The following is a 21825-nucleotide window of genomic DNA, read 5'->3' as shown; positions in this document are numbered from 1 at the left end:
TTTGAATTTGACACTTTTTTAATTTGAGTCCCTATCTGGATTTTGATCAGATCTGTATGCAGAGGTCGGATGTGTGCAAAGGATCATGTTAACTCCAGTTGAAGCAGAAAGGTAGTAATTCTCTTTTAGTTTGCCGGTTTATCCTTACTGGACTGACAGCAGGGGTCTGAGTTGAGATGTCCTTCAATGTTGTCCCCACTCACGGCTAAAACCAAACACACACAGAGGTCCTGTCAAAACCAGTCACTTCACTTCAATTTGTCAGGGTTGGTCAGGGACATCAGTGTCAGCTCATGTCTAACCCCTCCCTCCGTCCTCCCTCCACCTCTCCCCTATAGTCCACACCTGCATGTTCACCTCTCCCCCCACTCCTTCCTCTGATCCCTCCTTACCTCTCTTCCTTCCACCACCTCCCTCCCTTGTTATCCCTCTCCCTCCCCCGTTTCCCCCCACTCCCTCCCTCTTCATCCATCTCACCTTTATCCTCCTCACCTCTTCCTCCCTCCTCCATCACATTCTCCTGGCTGTTGTTGGCTGAGGTCATGGGTGTGTCTGTAGGGCTGCTCTGCCCTTCCCAGATCACTCTGTCTGCAGATTGGAGACGCTGGAGGGGTGAAGTCTTCTGGTCTCCGGGACTGAAGGACTGGGAGCCCAGCTTTCGATGGGAGCCCAGCTTTCGACGGCCCCCCAAACCTGAACGCAGCGGCAGCCCACACAGCCCCCCCGCCTGGTCAGAGTCACCCAGAGAGGTGGCATGTCGCAGGGGGGAGGGGGAGACGGGGGCACTGCGGTGGTCTGGAGGAGAGAAGAGAACAGGTGGGAAAGATGTAACGGAGATAGAATACAAGGGACAGTGAGGGAGAGTCGTATGAGTAGTAGTATCAGTACAAATGACTCATGTAGGGATTTGAATGTGATTTGTGTATAATAGTGTCTGTGGTCTCTCACGAGTTGTTGTTCTGTCTGTCTGTCTTGTATAGTCTCACCAGAACCAGCAGCAGTATGTGTGTCTGGTGGGTAGTCTGCACTGTCAGCCAGGTTCTCTATACTGCCAGCAGCGTAGAACAGAGCACGTCCCTCTCTCCCTCCTCCTCCTTTAGGCTTAATCAGCTTCTTCATCCTGTCTGCTATCCAGTTGGACTTCCTACAGAGATGGAGGAGGAAAGGAAGGAAGAAGACATAGTGAAGGAGATCAAGATGAATAAGAAGTGAGGGAGATGGAGAGAGTTGGTGGAGGGGATGACGACAAAAAGAGGAATTTGGCCTTGATCTGTGTCTGCACCCAAACGAATTGCAGGAGTCCAGAAGAAACACTGGAACCTCTCTCGACAAGTCCACCTGTCCATGACAGCATCTTTACAGCGGGGCATCAGCCTCCACAGCCCCAATCTTAACGGCACATCATTGACTTCAATGGACAACCTGTGTGTGTGTGTGTGTGTGTGTGTGTGTGTGTGTGTGTCTTTACTTGGCCTTGATGGGTGTAGGCATGCTGGGGTCCAGGACTCTGTACTGATCCATGATCTTCTCCACCAGCTTCTGTTTCTCTCTACGCAGCTCACCCATCTTCTCCCTGGAGAGAGGGAGGAGAGGAGAAAGAAGAGAGATGAGAAGTTAGGCGAAAATAGAATCATATTTACATTTGTGTGTGTGTACTGACTGGTACTCTCTCTGCTGTGTGTGTACTGACTGGTACTCTCTCTGCTGTGTGTGTGTGTGTGTGTGTGTGTGTGTGCACTGGCTGGTACTCTCTCTGCTGTGAGTGTGTGTGTACTGACTGGTATTCTCTCTGCTGTGAGTGGTGCTGGTCCTTGCGCTCCAGGCTCTGCTCCATCAGGTCTCTGTTGTGATTGGTCAGACTCTGGTTCTGCTCCAACAGGTGACGGTTCTCCTCCTCCATGTTCCCCTTCAGCTGGGTCAGCAGCTACACACAGGTTTCAGAATTATTTATAGTAAACAAGGTAAGGTGTGTGTGTGGTCTAACTTAAATATACGTCTGTGTTCCAAAAGTCATCACAAGGATAGTAAAACAAGGACAATTTGACAATGTGGACATTTCGCTGGTCCCTAAAAGCAACAATGCTATTTTGTGCTCAGGGTTTAGGGTACAGTTAGGGTTAGTTTTAGGGGAAATAAAAAAAAAATGGTCGCAACTTGGATAGTAAAACTAACGTGTGTGTGAGTGAGACCCTCCCTTCCTCCTGACCTGGTACTGGTTGGTGAGGCGGTCAGTGCAGAGCTCCAGTCTCTGGTTGTTCTCCCTCAGAGAGTTGATCTCTCCCTCCAGCCTGGTCCTCTCCAGCTGGGCAGCACTCAGCTCACCCCGCAGCATTGAGCCCTGAGCCAGCAGCTCACTCTGTACCTGAGCTGACTCCCTCTGCACGCCCTGAAGCCTGGGAGAACAGAACAACACAACCAGATAGGATCAGATCAGACAGACCGACAGACAGAGACAGAAAACCAAGGAATTACTTGACAAAATAAGACAGTGATACAGCAACTCAGGCTATTTGTCAGTCATACAACCAACTGCTTGGACAAACTGAATAGAATAAGGACAAATAGAATAGATCAGGGATGAAATTAATAGAACAAGGACGAACTGAATAGATCAGGAATGAACTGAATAGATAAGGGATGAACTGAATAGATCAGGGATGAAATGAATAGATCAGGGATGAACTGAATAGAACAAGGACAAACTGAATAGATCAGGAAATAACTGAATAGATAAGGGATGAACTGAATAGATCAGGAATTAACGGAATAGATCAGGGATGAACTGAATAGATCAGGGATGAACTGAATAGATCAGGAATTAACTGAATAGATCAGGAATTAACTGAATAGATCAGGGATGAACTAAATAGATCAGGAATTAACTGAATAGATCAGGGATGAACTGAATAGAACAAGAACAAACTGAATAGATCAGGAATTAACTGAATAGATCAGGGATGAACTGAATAGATCAGGGATGAACTGAATAGATCAGGGATGAACTGAATAGATCAGGGATGAACTGAATAGATCAGGAATTAACTGAATAGATCAGGAATTAACTGAAAAGATCAGGGATGAACTGAATAGATCAGGAATTAACTGAATAGATCAGGAATTAACTGAATAGATCAGGGACTAACTAAATAGATCAGGAATTAACTGAATAGATCAGGGATGAACTAAATAGATCAGGAATTAACTGACCAGATCAGGGATGAACTGAATAGAACAAGAACAAACTGAATAGATCAGGAATTAACTGAATAGATCAGGGATGAACTGAATAGATCAGGAATTAACTGAATAGATCAGGGATGAACTGAATAGATCAGGGATGAATTGAATAGATCAGGAATTAACTGAATAGATCAGGAATTAACTGAATAGATCAGGGATGAACTGAATAGATCAGGAATTAACTGAATAGATCAGGAATTAACTGAATAGATCAGGGATGAACTAAATAGATGAGGAATTAACTGAATAGATCAGGAATGAAATTAAATGACTAGAACAAGGACAAACTGAATAGATCAGGAATGAACTGAATATATATGGGATGAACTGAATAGATATGGGATGAACTGAATAGATCAGGAATTAACTGAATAGATCAGGGATGAACTAAATAGATCAGGAATGAACTGAATAGATCAGGAATTAACTGAATAGATCCGGGACTAACTAAATAGATCAGGAATTAACTGAATAGATCAGGGATGAACTGAATAGATCAGGAATTAACTGAATAGATCAGGAATTAACTGAATATATCAGGGATGAACTGAATAGATCAGGAATTAACTGAATAGATCAGGAATTAACTGAATAGATCAGGGATGAACTAAATAGATCAGGAATTAACTGAATAGATCAGGAATTAACTGAATAGATCAGGAATGAAATTAAATGACTAGAACAAGGACAAACTGAATAGATCAGGAATGAACTGAATAGATCAGGAATGAACTGAATATATATGGGATGAACTGAATAGATATGGGATGAACTGAATAGAACAAGGACAAACTGAATAGATCAGGAATTAACTGAATAGATCAGGGATGAACTAAATAGATCAGGAATGAACTGAATAGATCAGGAATTAACTGAATAGATCCGGGACTAACTAAATAGATCAGGAATTAACTGAATAGATCAGGGATGAACTAAATAGATCAGGGATTAACTGGATAGATCAGGGATTAACTGAATAGATCAGGGATGAACTGAATAGATCAGGAATTAACTGAATAGATCAGGAATTAACTGAATAGATCAGGAATTAACTGAATAGATCAGGAATGAAATTAAATGACTAGAACAAGGACAAACTGAATAGATCAGGAATGAACTGAATAGATCAGGAATGAACTGAATATATATGGGATGAACTGAATAGAACAAGGACAAACTGAATAGATCAGGAATTAACTGAATAGATCAGGGATGAACTAAATAGATCAGGAATGAACTGAATAGATCAGGAATTAACTGAATAGATCCGGGACTAACTAAATAGATCAGGAATTAACTGAATAGATCAGGGATGAACTAAATAGATCAGGGATTAACTGGATAGATCAGGGATGAACTGAATAGATCAGGAATTAACTGAATAGATCAGGAATTAACTGAATAGATCAGGAATTAAATGAATAGATCAGGAATGAACTGAATAGATATGGGATGGACTGAATAGATATGGGAAGAACTGAATAGAACAAGGACAAACTGAATAGATCAGGAATTAACTGAATAGATCAGGAAAGAACTGAATAGATAAGGGATGAACTGAATAGATCAGGGATGGACTGAATAGAACAAGAACAAACTGAATAGATCAGGAATTAACTGAATAGATCAGGGACGAACTAAATAGATCAGGAAATAACTGAATAGATCAGGAATTAACTGAATAGATCAGGGACTAACTAAATAGATCAGGAATTAACTGAATAGATCAGGGATGAACTAAATAGATCAGGAATGAACTGAATAGATCAGGGATGAACTGAATAGATCAGGGATGAACTGAATAGATCAGGGATGAACTAAATAGATCAGGAATTAACTGAATAGATCAGGAATGAACTGAATAGATCAGGAATGAACTGAATAGATCAGGAATTAACTGAATAGATCAGGAATTAACTGAATCGATCAGGGATGAACTGAATAGAACAAGAAGTTATATTACATGAAACAAGTTGAAGAGAATAAGTGATGACGGAGCAGTTAGTTGTTTGACTGAGAGGGTGTTTTTTTTTACCTCTCATAATCCTCTTTCAGTCTCTCTAGTTCTCTTTCTCTCTCCGCTTTCTTCTGCACCTCTCCCTCCATCTTCTCTCTTTCCATCTTCATCTCTGTTTCTTTCTCCTCCAGATGGGATTTGAGGCCCAGGAGCTCCTGATACCTGGAGAACATGAAGCAATTATGAACATTGCTATGACTTCTACTTAAACACTCATTAAGGTGTCATGACTCATTTCATAAACGTTATTTTATCAGGGTTTTTCTCACAAGTCAGTTTACAGTGTGTTCAATGGTATATGAAATTACAATCAGACTGGTTTCATAAAGTTAAGAATGCCTTATGTATACTTCTTTACATAAAGTGTTACTTTGTGTTCACTACCTTCCTTCTAGCTCCCTACCTTCCCTCTGGCTCCCTACCTTCCCTCCGGCTCCCTACCTTCCCTCCGGCTCCCTACCTTCCCTCCGGCTCCCTACCTTCCCTCCGGCTCCCTACCTTCCCTCCGGCTCCCTACCTTCCCTCCAGCTCCCTGTACTGTGTCTCCAGGTTACGGTTGTTGGTCCTCAGGTCAGAGTGTCTATTCAGCAGCTCCTCTAGCTCCACCTCCTGCCTCTGCTGCAACATTGTCATTCGCTCCTGGTCCCTCCTGAGCCCCTCCGTCCTGGCCAATGACTCCTCATGTTCCCTGGCCCACACCTTAGACTCCGCCTCCAGAGCAGCACACCTGGCTTCGCTCTCGCTGCACCTCGCCAACACTGCTGCATGCTGGAAGCTCAGGGCCGCCTGGTCAACCTGGGAGAGGGGAGGGGAGGGGGGGGGGGGGGTGTTGGAAACCAAACACTGTAACTCTGAGACAGTTGACAGTACTACAGTCTGAAGTGGCGAGAGGTAACAGTTTCAGTATAATAACTATATAAAACAATAGTAGCTGTATGATACCTGTAGCTGAGTGTTGAGTGTCTGCAGCTTGGTGCAGGTCTCCTGCAGGCTGATGGAGTGATGATGCAGGGTGTCTATCTGCTCCCTCAGGTGGCTACCGGCTGACTGGGACTGAGACAGCTGGCATAGCAACACCTCCCGCTCTGCGCCCACCGCTGCATTCTGAGGGGGAGGTGAGAAAGAGATGATTTGACTAGAGAATGTTGACAATCAAATGACTAGTTGTCACAGCATATCTCAGCAGATTAGAATCTGTCAGGTGAACACACACAGACACACACCTCCCTCTCCTAACCCCCTGCTGCATTCTGAGAGGTGAACACACACAGACACACACCTCCCTCTCCTAACCCCCTGCTGCATTCTGAGAGGTGAACACACACAGACACACACCTCCCTCTCCTAACCCCCTGCTGCATTCTGAGAGGTGAACACACACAGACACACACCTCCCTCTCCTAACCCCCTGCTGCATTCTGAGAGGTGAACACACACAGACACACACCTCCCTCTCCTAACCCCCTGCTGCATTCTGAGAGGGAGATGAGTTGATTACAAATATGTGATGAGGGTATAAGCAGAATATTCTTCCTAGAGAGGTACACTGGGGGACAGGGTACGGTCCACTGTAGCTAGCTTCTGTTATCTAGGACATATGATATGGCACAGCAAATATAAACAAATCAAATAATAACGACAGGTGAACACACACCTCTCTCTCCAGGTCTATCAGTCGTTCCCTCAGAGACCAGTCCGTCTTCTCTACTCCAGCTTTTGGGGTCGTAGGGAGGTCGTGGCCCTCTTTTGATTGGGCATCTTTAGCCTCTGGGTGCTCTAATGTGAGTGTGTCTGAGGATGTAGCCTGCTGTGTGTTAGCAGGGCTTTCTGGTGGGATATTAGCAGGGACGGCATCTCTCTCCCGCTTCTCTGAAAGAAGAAGGTCAGCGGTAACTGTCTTCAGTTCCGCCTCTGCCCTCTCCAAATCCTGCTTCAGTCGTGCATCCTCATTGGACAGTTTCTGAGACTGCACCTTCTCATTGGCTAGCTCCTGTGGGAAAAGGAGAGGATGAACACTTGTTTCTAGGCTCAAGGCACACATACACACACACACATACACACACCTGAGTCAGAGATCTGATTTTATCCTGGGCTTCTGTGTTCAGCTCTTTAAGCTCCTGGCTCTCCTTCTCCAGACCCTGTAGCCGAGTACCGAGCTCCTGCTCCAGGTCCTGTAGTTGAGCACAGAGCTCCTTGGATTGAGACAGCTCCTGACACACATGCCTACAGAGACAGAGAGATCAACTAGGTCAGACCCATAATATGGTAATAGTACAGAAACACACTGTTTGTACATGGAGGGGACTGTTCTGCTACCTCTATTTTAAATGAATTGTGTGTGTGTGTGTGTGTGTGTGTGTGTGTGTGTGTGTGTGAGCGCGCGCAGCTTCAGGTGTTTGTGTATCACCTGTGCTCTGTCTCCAGACTGCAGGCCCTCTGGTTGCTGTGTTCCAGGGCTGATGCTGTACTCTGTAGCTGCTGCCTCAGCCTGGCCACCTCCCTCTCCCTCTGCCTCTGCTCCTTTCGTTGGCTGTCCAGCTCGCTCTGGCACGCCTCCTTCTCATGCTCCAATCGCAAGGCCTCCAGCAGAGCCTGGTCCCGCCCCCGGGTCAGAGACTCCACCTCTAGTGCTACCTCGCGAAGCTCCGCCTCTAGCTCCTCCTCATTGCGCCGTGAGGATTCCAGACTCCTCCCCTGGCGCTCTAGCTCCGCCCTCAGAGCTTGGGTCGTCAGCTCCAATTGGTCACCCTGTCAAACAAGGTAGTGTTCAGGATCACAGTATTCAGTGACATTGTGTAATCTAGTCCTGATCTTTCTGTTGGTAGTAATGTGTGTGTTTTGCAGTGCATAGTGTGTGTACTGCAGCAGTGGCACCTTGCGTTGGGCAGTGCGTAGGGTGTCCACATAGCTACGGAGGGTCTCTCTCTCTCTCTCCAGCGTGGCTCGCTCCCCCTCCAGAGTAGCGATGACCGAGGCCTGCATCCGTTGTAGCTCAGCCTGGCTCCGCAGACGACATAGCTCCTCCTCCATCTCCAGGCGTTCCCCCTGTAGCACCTAACACAAACCAGAGAGGAATGATGTGGAAGGGACAGAGGGACGGACCATCTGACAGACAGACTACAGTAAGGAGGACTAGGAAGACTATGGTACTCTATGGAAGACGATGGTACTCTATGGAAGACTATGGTACTCTATGGAAGACTATGGTACTCTATGGAAGACTATGGTACTCTATGGAAGACTATGGTACTCTAGGAAGACTATGGGACTCTATGGAAGACTATGGTACTCTATGGAAGACTATGGTACTCTATGGAAGACTATGGTACTCTATGGAAGACTATGGTACTCTATGGAAGACTATGGTACTCTATGGAAGACTATGGTACTCTATGGAAGACTATGGATGGACAAGGGATTAAGTAACTGTCTATGACAGCTGCAATGTGAAGGAAGAAAGCCCTATGAGTCTGGTACATGAAACTACTGGCAGAGTAATGATTTTTTCGTGATTGGTTCCATACCTCTATCTGTCTCCTAGCCTCCGCCAGGCTCTCTGAAGCCTTCCTCAGTCTCTGGCCCTCGGCCTCCAGTAGCACCAGTCTCTGCTCAGCCTCCCAGGCTTTCCTGCTCTGCTCCCCCAGCTTGGAGCGCAGGTCCTGGGCTACAGACACCTGCTTGTCTGCCTCCTCCAGGGCCTGCTGGAGCTCAGAGGCCAGGCGCTCCACTTCAGGCCCAGGGAACACACACACGTCTTTTTCACTGAGTTCCACTGACTTTTCTTTGTCTTCTCTCTCCTTTGTTTTTGGTAGTTTCTCTTCTTCAGTGGCTGGGCTGGGGTCTTGTATCTCTTTCCGGTCAATATCTGCCTTCCCAAGATCTTCTTCCTTCTCATTTGTAACATGTTTTATCTCTCTCTCTATCTTCTCACATTCTGCTTCTTCTTCTCTCTTTTGGGGTTTCAGCACCTGATCCTCTGCTTCCACCCCTCTCTCTTCAGGATGGAGCAGCTCTGCCCCAACTCCAGCTTCTCTTTGGGTTCTAATGATGTTGGCTTCCCTTTCACTGTCCAACCCTCTCCGGGCAGTACCCTCCCCTTCTCCTCTTGAGGACTCAGAACCTTGGACTCCCCTCTCCTCCTTCTCTCCCCTCTCCTCCTTCTCTCCTTCTTCCTCAATACTTTGACGCTTTGTCAACAGCAGTTCCAGGCTCTTTTTCAAAGTGGCATTTTCATTCTTGACGTTCTGAAACTGAGAGTGGAGAGGAAGGTAGACAATGACAAGAACAGTTAATGTGTCAGACGACACAGTGAGGTCACATCTAGATACATGTCAGACGACACAGTGAGGTCACATCTAGATACATGTCAGACGACACAGTGAGGTCACATCTAGATACATGTCAGACGACACAGTGAGGTCACATCTAGATACATGTCGGACGACACAGTGAGGTCACATCTAGATACATGTCAGACGACACAGTGAGGTCACATCTAGATACATGTCGGACGACACAGTGAGGTCACATCTAGATACATGTCAGACGACACAGTGAGGTCACATCTAGATACATGTCGGACGACACAGTGAGGTCACATCTAGATACATGTCGGACGACACAGTGAGGTCACATCTAGATACATGTCCGACGACACAGTGAGGTCACATCTAGATACATGTCGGACGACACAGTGAGGTCACATCTAGATACATGTCAGACGACACAGTGAGGTCACATCTAGATACATGTCAGACGACACAGTGAGGTCACATCTAGATACATGTCGGACGACACAGTGAGGTCACATCTAGATACATGTCGGACGACACAGTGAGGTCACATCTAGATACATGTCGGACGACACAGTGAGGTCACATCTAGATACATGTCAGACGACACAGTGAGGTCACATCTAGATACATGTCAGACGACACAGTGAGGTCACATCTAGATACATGTCGGACGACACAGTGAGGTCACATCTAGATACATGTCGGACGACACAGTGAGGTCACATCTAGATACATGTCGGACGACACAGTGAGGTCACATCTAGATACATGTCGGACGACACAGTGAGGTCACATCTAGATACATGTCAGACGACACAGTGAGGTCACATCTAGATACATGTCGGACGACACAGTGAGGTCACATCTAGATACATGTCAGACGACACAGTGAGGTCACATCTAGATACATGTCGGACGACACAGTGAGGTCACATCTAGATACATGTCGGACGACACAGTGAGGTCACATCTAGATACATGTCAGACGACACAGTGAGGTCACATCTAGATACATGTCGGACGACACAGTGAGGTCACATCTAGATACATGTCGGACGACACAGTGAGGTCACATCTAGATACATGTCAGACGACACAGTGAGGTCACATCTAGATACATGTCAGACGACACAGTGAGGTCACATCTAGATACATGTCGGACGACACAGTGAGGTCACATCTAGATACATGTCGGACGACACAGTGAGGTCACATCTAGATACATGTCGGACGACACAGTGAGGTCACATCTAGATACATGTCGGGCGACACAGTGAGGTCACATCTAGATACATGTCAGACGACACAGTGAGGTCACATCTAGATACATGTCGGACGACACAGTGAGGTCACATCTAGATACATGTCGGACGACACAGTGAGGTCACATCTAGATACATGTCGGACGACACAGTGAGGTCACATCTAGATACATGTCGGACGACACAGTGAGGTCACATCTAGATACATGTCAGACGACACAGTGAGGTCACATCTAGATACATGTCGGACGACACATTGAGGTCACATCTAGATACATGTCGGACGACACAGTGAGGTCACATCTAGATACATGTCAGACGACACAGTGAGGTCACATCTAGATACATGTCGGACGACACAGTGAGGTCACATCTAGATACATGTCAGACGACACAGTGAGGTCACATCTAGATACATGTCGGACGACACAGTGAGGTCACATCTAGATACATGTCAGACGACACAGTGAGGTCACATCTAGATACATGTCGGACGACACAGTGAGGTCACATCTAGATACATGTCAGACGACACAGTGAGGTCACATCTAGATACATGTCGGACGACACAGTGAGGTCACATCTAGATACATGTCGGACGACACAGTGAGGTCACATCTAGATACATGTCAGACGACACAGTGAGGTCACATCTAGATACATGTCGGACGACACAGTGAGGTCACATCTAGATACATGTCAGACGACACAGTGAGGTCACATCTAGATACATGTCGGACGACACAGTGAGGTCACATCTAGATACATGTCAGACGACACAGTGAGGTCACATCTAGATACATGTCGGACGACACAGTGAGGTCACATCTAGATACATGTCAGACGACACAGTGAGGTCACATCTAGATACATGTCGGACGACACAGTGAGGTCACATCTAGATACATGTCGGACGACACAGTGAGGTCACATCTAGATACATGTCAGACGACACAGTGAGGTCACATCTAGATACATGTCAGACGACACAGTGAGGTCACATCTAGATACATGTCGGACGACACAGTGAGGTCACATCTAGATACATGTCGGATGACACAGTGAGGTCACATCTAGATACAGTGCCTTCGGAAAGTATTCAGACCCCTTGACTTTTTCCACATTTTGTTACATTACAGCCTCATTCTAAAATGGATTGAATACTTTTTCCCCCTCATCAATCTACACACAATACCCCATAATGACAAAGAAAAAACAGGTGTTTTGATATTTTTGCAAATGTATTAAAAATAAAAAACTGAAATACCACATTTATAGAAGTATTAAGACCCTTTTGGTAGTGATTGCAGTGATTTCAGCCTTGAGTCTCCTTGGGTATGATGCCAGAAATGTTCAAACGGGTTCAAGTCCAGGCTTTGGCTGGGCCACTCAAGGACATTCAGGGACTTGTCCCGAATCCACTCCGAAGCCACTCCTGTGTTGTCTTGGCTGTGTGCTTAGGGTCGTTGTCCTGTTGGAAGGTGAACCTTTGCCCCAGTCTGAGGTCCTGAGCGCTCTGGAGCAGGTTTCATTAAGGATCTCTCTGTACTTTGCTCCGTTCATCTTTCCCTCGATCCTGACTAGTCTCCCAGTCCCTGCCGCTGAAAAACATCCCCACAACATGATGCTACCACCATGCTTCACTGTACGGATGGTGACAGGTTTCCTCCAGATGTGACACTTGATTCTTGTTTCTCATGGTCTGACAGGCTGATGTAAATAAGGTATTTCTGTTTATTTAAAAAAAAAATTTGCAAACATTTCTAAAAACCTGTTTTCGCTTTGTCATTATGGGGTATTGTGTGTAGATTGATGAGGACATTTTTTTAAATTGAGTTAGAATAAGGCTGTAACAGAATGTGGGAAAAGGGAAGGGGTCTGAATACTTTCTGAATGCACGGTAACGGTTTAGTGACCCACATGATGAATAGCGTTCTCTTAGACCTAAAGACTTTTGTTAGCCTCCTAATGCCTAGGCTTTAGCTCAGAGGGTTAACACAGTCGGTCACATCAACTCACCTCTCTTAGCGTATTCTGGTGTTCTGCCTCCAGACAGGCCAACTCCTCCCTCACCTCCGGCAAATCAGCTTGCTGCAAAATATAGCAGACAGTTGGATCCTCCAATAGCAGTGCCCTTAGCCTGGACACTAATACAAGTACTTGGCAAGCCACAAGGCTCCCTGTGTAGAGTCTCATTCTTCTTTACTTTTCCTTGCTACTGTTGCCTTTGCCTGCCCCCTGGAGGTTTAACCTAGACTCAATCCATTTTGATAGATCGACTCTCGTGACCCTTACCCTCTGACCCCTGAACTCCTGTTCGGACTGCAGGTCCTCCAGGCGTCTCCTCAGCTCAGCGTTCTCATTCTCAGCTCCCAGAAGCCTCAGTGACGATGCCTCGCCCACCTCCACACTCAGAGGCTTCAGATCTGAGAGAGAGCGAATGAGAGAGAGAGGGAGTGGAGAGGGAGGGAGGGATATATATTTCATTGCTTTGGCAACAGTGGTACCATTCATGCTATTAAAGCTTATTTGAATTTGAATTAGAGAGGAGGGGTCGTTGACAATAATCAAATTAATTTAACTGAAAAGACACACAACAGACAGGCAGACTGACTGACCAATCTCTTCTCTTAGCTCCACTCTTAGCCCAGCCTCCTCGTCAGACTCCACCTCCAATTGGTGGAAATGTGGAGCCGCTGTCATCGTGCCTGTATTGTTGTTATGTCTAAGCTCCTGTCTAAGCTCCGCCTCCAGGCCCATATTCATCTCTAACAGCTCATCGACCCTCTGCCTCTCAGTATCCCGCTCCTACACACACACAGACACCAACAAATTAGGGGAAATATCTACGTGAGCCCGGACAGCAGATACCAAATTTCTTACTTGTGATTCAGAAACACATTACCACACACACATTACTATCATTACCTACCCCCTCCAGGTCTATGAGTCTTCGTCGCAGCAGTAGATTGTCTCTCTCCAGCTCACGTAGGCTCGAGCAGCGTTGTCGTGTGTCCGCCAGCTGCTCCTCCAGCAGGACCCGGGTCTCCTGCAGTGCCACACACAGCTGCTGCTGCTCCTAGGGGGGCGCCATACAGAGACGGGACAGAGACACAGAGAGAGATGGGGACAGAGGATAGAGACAGAGAGACGGGGATAGAGACAGAGAGACGGGGACAGGGGATAGAGACAGAGAGAGAGAAAGAGTCAGAGACGGGGACAGGGGATAGAGACCGAGAGAGACAGGGACAGGGGATAGAAACAGAGAGAGACAGGGACAGGGGATAGAGACAGAGAGACGGGGACAGGGGATAGAGACAGAGAGAGACAGGGACAGGGGATAGGAACAGAGAGAGACAGGGACAGGGGATAGAGACAGAGAGACGGGGACAGGGGATAGAGACAGAGAGAGAGAAAGAGTCAGAGACAGGGAGAGACGGGGACAGGGGATAGAGACAGAGAGAGACAGGGACAGGGGATAGAAACAGAGAGAGACAGGGACAGGGGATAGAGACAGAGAGGGACAGGGGATAGAGACAGAGAGAGAGAAAGAGACAGGGACAGGGGATAGAAACAGAGAGACGGGGACAGGGGATAGAGACAGAGAGAGAGAGAGTCAGAGACAGGGACAGGGAATAGAAACAGAAAGAGATGGGGACAGGGGATAGAGAGAGCGAAAGAGACAGGGGACAGAGACGGGGGATAGAGACAGAGAAAGAGTCAGAGACAGGGACAGGGAATAGAAACAGAGAGAGAGAGAGAAAGAGACAGGGGACAGAGACACAGAGAGAGAGACCGGGGATAGAGAAAGAAACAGAGACCGGGGATAGAGACAGAGAGAGAGTCAGAGACAGGGACAGGGAATAGAAACAGAGAGAGAGAAAGTGACAGGGGACAGAGACGGGGGATAGAGACAGAGAAAGAGTCAGAGACCGGGACAGGGAATAGAAACAGAGAGAGAGAAAGAGACAGGGGACAGAGACACAGAGAGAGAGACCGGGGATAGAGACAGAGACAGGGGATAGAGACAAAGAGAGGGACAAAGATAGAGAGGGGATAGACAGAGACAGGGGATAGAGACAGAGACGGGATGGACACAGAGACAGGGGATAGAGACAGAGAGAGGGAGAGAGACAGGGGATAGACACATAGACATAGAGACAGACAGGGGACAGAGAAGGAGACATGAGATAGGGACAGGGGACAGAAACAGGAGATAGGGACAGAGACAGACAGGGGACAGAGACAGAGACAGGTAACAGCATTCAATGTCCCAGTAGAAAAACAAGGCATAGCACCTACAATACCTAGCACCAATACTACAGGTATGTACAGATCTGAAGAAACTGCAAAGTATAATCACTATTGAGGGAGCTCACCTACTGTAAGCCCATCTGCAAACACAGAGGGAAGTAGCTAGGGGGAAGGGGCTGAGGGTTGTTTTGGGAATGGGCCAACCATCAGCTGAGTGTGGCTACAGTTGACGGTAGAGGTGGTGTGGTACCTTCAATTGTGCCTGTGTGTGGCAACAGTGTGTGGTGTATTGGTGGCGATACCTTCAGTAGAGTCTCTGTGTACTAAACAGTGTGTGGTGTATAGGTGTAGAAACCCTCAATAGTGTCTCTGTGTACAAAACAGTGTGCAGTGTATTTCGGAGATACCTTCAGTTGTGTACGAGTGACTTCCAGGCTGCGTAGTCTATGAGTGCAGCTCTGTAGTTCTGTCTGCAGCTGCTCAGCTCTGCCTGCACGGTCACGAAGACAGTCCAGCTCGTCACGCAACGCTCGCATTCCCCGCACCTCACCCTGAAGACTGCGGTTCTGCCCAACACACACAAGATAGAGGTGTGGTTAGAGGAGGACAAAAGTAGCAGAAAGTTCTGGTCCAGTTACTGGTAGTGAGACCAGAGAAAATCTTACCTCTTTCTGAAGTTTCTTCAGCTGCTCGTCCATAGTTTGTACTTCCTGCTTGTGATCCAATAGTTGATCCCCTTTGTCTTCCCTTTAGAAACAGACGTCATTATTGCAATAGTATTGTACTACTAAACTACAGACACCTCTTACAGAATAGTCCTCTTCCAATTTAAAAACCTTAAACACACACTTGTCTTTGTATTCCCTAGAAATGGACGACATACTGTATGTAGTTCTAACAGTTACCAGACATCTCTCAAAGAAAAGTCTTCCTCCAACTTAAAAACGTTTTGATGCACACACTGACATGACGGTCTCACACACACAAGCATACACACACACACACTCACACGTCTTACAGTTCTTGTTTGAGGCGTCGTAGTTTGGCCCTGCTGTCTGCTAACTGGACAGCCAGACCCTGGGGCTGCTCGTCAACGTGACCACCTCGGGTTGCCATGACAGACTCAGCCTGCTGGACCTCACTCTTCCAACACAACTCTGCTATCCTCTGAGAGAGAGGGCGGAGGGAGAGACAGAAGGAAAAAGAGAGACGGAGAGAGATGATAGGAAGGTGATGAAATCAGGATCAGGTTCTGTGTGAATCTCGGAGAGGAAGAACCCTTAAAGCTTTTTAAATCAGGTTTGACACAGTGATGCTTTCATGTGGAATACACTCTCCTATAGAGGCTGAAAGGCCTGGTTTCATCATTCAATTCCTCTTTGTTGTTCTGGACCTATTTGTGAGTATTTGTCTGTGTACCTCCAGGTGTGTGTCCCTCTGTGCCAGCAGGCCTTGGATCTGTCTGGCCATGGAGCCAAACAGCACCTGTAGCTCCACCCCCTCCAGCCCTCCCAGCTCCTCCCACTGCAGCGGCAGCACCGCTCTGGGGTCCTGGGTCACCTGCAGGAACAACAGTTTCTTACCTCTCTATGGTAATAACAGTATGTGACTGAGCATTCCAGCACAGAATGGCTGACGTGGTGAACGTTAATAGTGGATATGAATAAATGAGTAGGGAACTGAACTGACCTCCTGGATACAGTTGGCAATGGCAGTTTGAGTCTCGATGTCCAGCGACTGGATTTGCTGTATGAATGTTTCCTTCCTCTCACACTGTTGTTGATCAACAAAGAGTAGTCAGTAAAGTTGGCTCAGTGTGTGTGTGTGTGCGTGTGCGTGTGTATTTGTGTGTGTGAGCGTGTGTATTTGTGTGTGTGAGCGTGTGTATTTGTGTGTGTGAGCATGTGTGTGTGTGTGTGTATTTGTGTGTGTGTGCGTGTGTATTTGTGTGTGTGAGAAAAATCACCTGTACAGCACATCCCAGTAAAAGCAGGAGCAATCTCCTCAACTCCTCCACTGCTGCCTCTGAAGACACAGATACCACTCTTATGACTCTCTTGTTCCCATCATACTCTCATAGACAACATAGGAGCCCAATCAGAGATTCTGTACTTTCAACTGGCTCTTTTTACCTGTTAGGGGGTCTTGCCCCAAAATGGCAATGTTCGGAAGAGGCATCAGAATCAGCTGCCGTAGGTCTTCCTGTAGACAGAATCAGAGGGAGAGCTTGAAAGGATTCAAAGATTTATTTATTGAAATTTCCCTAACCACATTGCAGTTACTGTATTCAAATCAACATTGAAATGACAAAACCTTCCAGTTTAGTTCAGTTTAGTTCAGTTTAGAATATAAACACAGATGACATCAGAGGGGAAAGTAGGCCAATTTGTTCATGTATGTTTCTATGTAGTACGATGACTATATTTAGTTCTCAGACACAAGCCCTGGTAGAGAGAAATTAGGCTGCAGTGACCACATGCTGCTGGTGGTTTAAGGTTTCACAGCCCTGCCAGTGTGACCAGGAAACACGAAGTAAGAAGTGAAACCACAAAAAACAAAATGACATCGTAGCAACATCAGACAAGACGGAATTGTTGTCATGACAAACAGTCCTGTCAATAAATTGTATCCAAAACATTTCTGAATAAATCCCAGAATATTATTTGAAACTTGCTGGTGTCCCTCCCATGATGCTCCACTGTTCAGAGGGTTTGAATGACTTATCAAAAGCAGGAACTCAAACAGTGAAGACTCATGTTTTTGTGTGTTTTGTACATTGTATTGGACTAAAGTTCATTTCTCGCAGAGATTTTCCTGGATGTCTCCCTAGGCTCAAGTCTGGACCTTGTGTGGTAAATTACTCTGAGATGTGATTGTGTATCAAACAAAATCATGACACAAATACCAATACCTGGTAGAAGGCCCTGAGGTGTCGGTTGAGGATGGAGAAGTTCTGGACTCTGAGCATCTGGTCATCTCTCCCACTGCGGTACAAATGCTCCAGCTTGGGGTTGGGGTCTCTGGGAATGACAGACAGACAGACAGAGTGGGGATTGAGCCAGTGTGCACGTCTACTTGTGCCATAAAAGCTCTCACCTCTTGGCAGAGGTAACTATCCCAGCCCAGTATTTCACCAGCTATAATACCTTTGATCAGATAAAGTACAATAAATGTATTACATTGAATCCTTCAGTATACACTACATGCTATGGAATGTGTACTTCCTGCTTGTGACATTTGAGGCCTGTGCAAAGGTGTGAACTTACATGACCCTCATGACCTCGTTGAGAAAGATCCCATTGGTCAGTCTCAGGTAGCGGTCATGGGAATTCTGGGACTTGGAGTTCACCTCCATGTACTGGTTGAAGAGCATGACATTCTCCTCCCTGTCCACTACACCATCAAAGAGCTGTACCTGAGGGAGGGGGCATCCTATTAGGGCCTTTAATCTGTTTTATAGCGCGATCAACAATTAATGTCGCGGAGACTGCATTCACAGTAAACGCTGTATACACTATATAAACAAAAGTATGTGGACACCCCTTCAAATTAGTGGTTTTGGCTATTTACTGACAGGTGTATAAAATCGAGCACACCGCCATGCAATCTCCATAGACAAACATTGGCAGTAGAATGGCCTTACTGAAGAGCTTAGTAACTTTTAACATTGCACCGTCATCAGAAGCTATCTTTCCAAAAAGTCAGTTTGTAAAATTTGCTAGAGCTGCTAGAGCTGCCCCGGTCAACTGCAAGTGCTGTTATTGTGAAGTGGAAACGTCTAGGCGCAACAACGGCTCAGCCGCAAAGTGGTACACCACACAAGCTCACAGAATGGAACCGCCAAGTGCTGAAGCACGTAGAAATGGTCTGTCCTCGGTTGCAACACTCACTACAGAGTTCTAAACTGTCTCTGGAAGCAACGTCAGCACAACATCATCGGGAGCTTCATGAAATGGGTTTCCATGGCTGAGCAGCCGCACTGCACACAAGCCTAAGATCACCATGCGCAATGCCAAGTGTCAGCTGGAGGGGTGTAAAGCTCCACAATATTGGAGCAGTGGGAACACGTTCTCTGGAGTGATGAATCACGACTTCCCCATCTGGCAGTCCGACGGAAGAATCTGGGTTTGTCGGATGCCAGGAAAACTCTGTGCCCCAATGCTGTAAAGTTTGGTGGAGGAGGAATAATGGCCTGGGGCTGTTTTTCACGCTTCGGTCTAGGGCCCTTAGTTCCAGTGAAGGGAAATCTTAATGTTACGGCCTACAATGACATTCCAGACGATTCTGTGCTTACAACTTTATGGCAACAGTTTGTCAAGATCGGTGTGGACGAACTTGACTGGCTTGCACAGAGCCCTGACCTCAACCCCATCGAATTGGAACGCAGACTAACTAGACTGCGAGCCAGGCCTAATCGCCCAACATCAGTGCTCGACCTCACAGCAATGTTCCAACATCTAGTGGAAAGCCTTCCCAGAAGAGTTGAGGCTGTTATTGCAGCAAAGGGGGGACCAACTCCATATTAATAAACATGATTTTGGAATGAGATGTTTGACGAGCATACTTTTGGTCATGTAGTGTATGTTGGCTCAATCGGAAATGACCTTTAAATGTGAACCGCGCCACAACACAGATATTCTGCGCTACGGATTGAATCGAGCCCTAAATTCAATAGAAACATAATAAACAGTGCCTTTCGGAAAATATTCAGATCCCTTGACTTTTTCCACATTTTGTTACGTTACAGCCTTATTCTAAAGTGGATTAAATAAATAAAAATCCTCATCAATCTACACACAATACAACATAATGATAAACGAAAACAGGTCTTTTGAAATGTTTACAAATATATTAAAAACTAAAAACAGATACCTTATTTAAATAAGTATTCAGACCCTTTGCTTTGAGACTCGAAATTGAGCTCAGGTGCATCCTGTTTCCATTGATCGCCCTTGAGATGTTTATTCAATTTGATTGGAGTCCAACTGTGCTAAATTCAATTGATTGGATGTGATTTGGAAAGGCACACACCTGTCTATATAAGGTCCCACAATGGACAGTGCATGTCAGAGCAAAAACCAAGCAATGAGGGCAAAAAAATTGTCCATAGAGCTCAGAGACAGGAATGTGTCGAGGCACAGATCTGGGGAAGGGTACCAAAACATTTCTGAAGGTCCCAAAGAACACAGTGGCCTCCATCATTCTTAAATGGAAGATGTTTTACTCTTCCTAAAGCTGGCTGCCCGGCCAAACTGAGCAATCGGGGGAGAAGGGCCTTGGTCAGGGAGGTGACTAAGAACCTAATGGTCACTCTGACAGAGCTCCAGAGTTCCTCTGTGGAGATGGAAGAACTTTCCAGAAGGACAACCATCTCTGCAGCACTCAGGACCTCAGATTGGGGCAACGGTTCACCTTCCAACAGGACAACGACCCTAAGCACACAGCCAAGACAACACACGAGTGGCTTCGGGACAAGTCTCTGAATGTCCTTGAGTGGCCCAGCTAGAGCCATGACTTAAACCCGATCGAACATCTCTGGAGAGACCTGGAAATAGCTGTGCAGCAACGCTCCTCGTCCAACCTGACAGAGCTGAGAAGGTCTGCAGAGAAGAATGGGAGAAACTCCCCAAATACAGATGTGCCAAGCTTGTAGTGTCATACCCAAGAAGACTTGGTCTGAATACTTACGTAAATGTGTTCTGGATTTTGAATAAATTAGTAAGAATTTCAAAAAATCTGTTTTTGCTTTGTCATTGTGGGGTATTGTGATTAGATTGATGAGGGGGGGGGGGGGACAACTTATTCCATTTTAGAATCAGGCTGTAACGTAACAAATTGCGGTAAAAGTCAAGGGGACTGAACACATTCCGAAGGCACTGTACAACCTAAATAATATATATGGAGACCACATGGGGATCACTGCAAACAGAGAAAACTGCTATCTGGAATCTGTGGTATAGATCAATGAAACTCGAGATGGTCATATTTTACTGAGAAATAAATAAGAAAGGGAATAGGAAGTCACAGATATAAAGGTAAAACAACAAGATACATTCTATGAGCCATTGTAGAGAAAGCTGTGAAAAGGAGAAGTTTGAGAACTAAGTGTTGTTTGCTGTTATGACAAAAGTTATGACAAGCATTTACATCTGATTCAAGTTCAACCCATCCGTGTTGTTATAACTTCTGTAAATAAAGAGTTATACATTATTTACAAAATGCATAATCTCATAAGTGTTTTTAAATTTACACGTCGTTTATTTACAGGATTTGTATGTATTGATACTCCATAAAAGCAAAACAACAGCAATAGGCTATGTGTTTTTATATGTTATAAAAGACTATCATCATCACGTATATCTAGGTCTACTACTATAGCATCTGAAAGTGATTTAAATAAGCTTTGACACATACCCAAGTCACCAACGCACTTTCCATGAATTCTTCTAGAATGTCCATTATGTTAGAGTCCATGGTGTCGCATAAATAATTTACAAACTTCTATAAAAAATATAAATAAAATATATCCTACATTATTAAAGCAATTTTACTAAATACTGAATCCATTGTGTTCGTCATTTCAGTTCCCCTCCCTCTCTCTTCCTCTATCTCACTTTTTCAGTTAGTGCTGGTGGTAAGCACATTGCAAAACCACACCGGAATTTCTTAACGAACACATTTCATTAGTGCTTTAGGCCTACCCGGAACAATCACCACCTTTACCAGTGAGTTTGTTTCCAGAAAAGAAAGTCGCTCA

General features: G+C 45.8%; 1 protein-coding gene across 2 annotated transcripts; it reads right to left on the bottom strand.

Moving 5' to 3' along the window:
• Positions 1–21737, bottom strand: ccdc88b (coiled-coil domain containing 88B). 2 transcript variants are annotated; one of them, XM_036943227.1, is made up of 28 exons: positions 21483–21737; positions 18335–18483; positions 17980–18088; positions 17201–17270; positions 17035–17093; positions 16758–16841; positions 16488–16628; positions 16087–16235; positions 15734–15815; positions 15476–15634; positions 13747–13893; positions 13433–13622; positions 13110–13240; positions 12834–12905; positions 8782–9507; positions 8132–8311; positions 7665–8005; positions 7321–7480; positions 6912–7247; positions 6200–6361; positions 5775–6052; positions 5276–5419; positions 2207–2393; positions 1779–1924; positions 1469–1573; positions 987–1144; positions 493–795; positions 1–205 (listed from the first exon to the last, which is right to left on the bottom strand). In XM_036943227.1, the coding sequence occupies exons 1-28, from the start codon at positions 21540–21542 to the stop codon at positions 126–128; spliced, it is 4908 nt and encodes a 1635-aa protein (XP_036799122.1). In that variant the 5' UTR covers positions 21543–21737; the 3' UTR covers positions 1–125. The 2 variants fall into 2 exon arrangements, with proteins under 2 accessions (XP_036799122.1, XP_036799121.1); XM_036943226.1 differs by having other exon boundaries at positions 478–795; positions 21483–21735.
• Positions 21738–21825: the final 88 nt, after the last annotated feature.

This window comes from Oncorhynchus mykiss, chromosome 14 (genome assembly GCF_013265735.2).
Source record: "Oncorhynchus mykiss isolate Arlee chromosome 14, USDA_OmykA_1.1, whole genome shotgun sequence".
In the NCBI taxonomy this organism is placed as follows: domain Eukaryota; kingdom Metazoa; phylum Chordata; class Actinopteri; order Salmoniformes; family Salmonidae; genus Oncorhynchus; species Oncorhynchus mykiss.
This window is presented reverse-complemented; position numbering and strand designations above follow the sequence as displayed.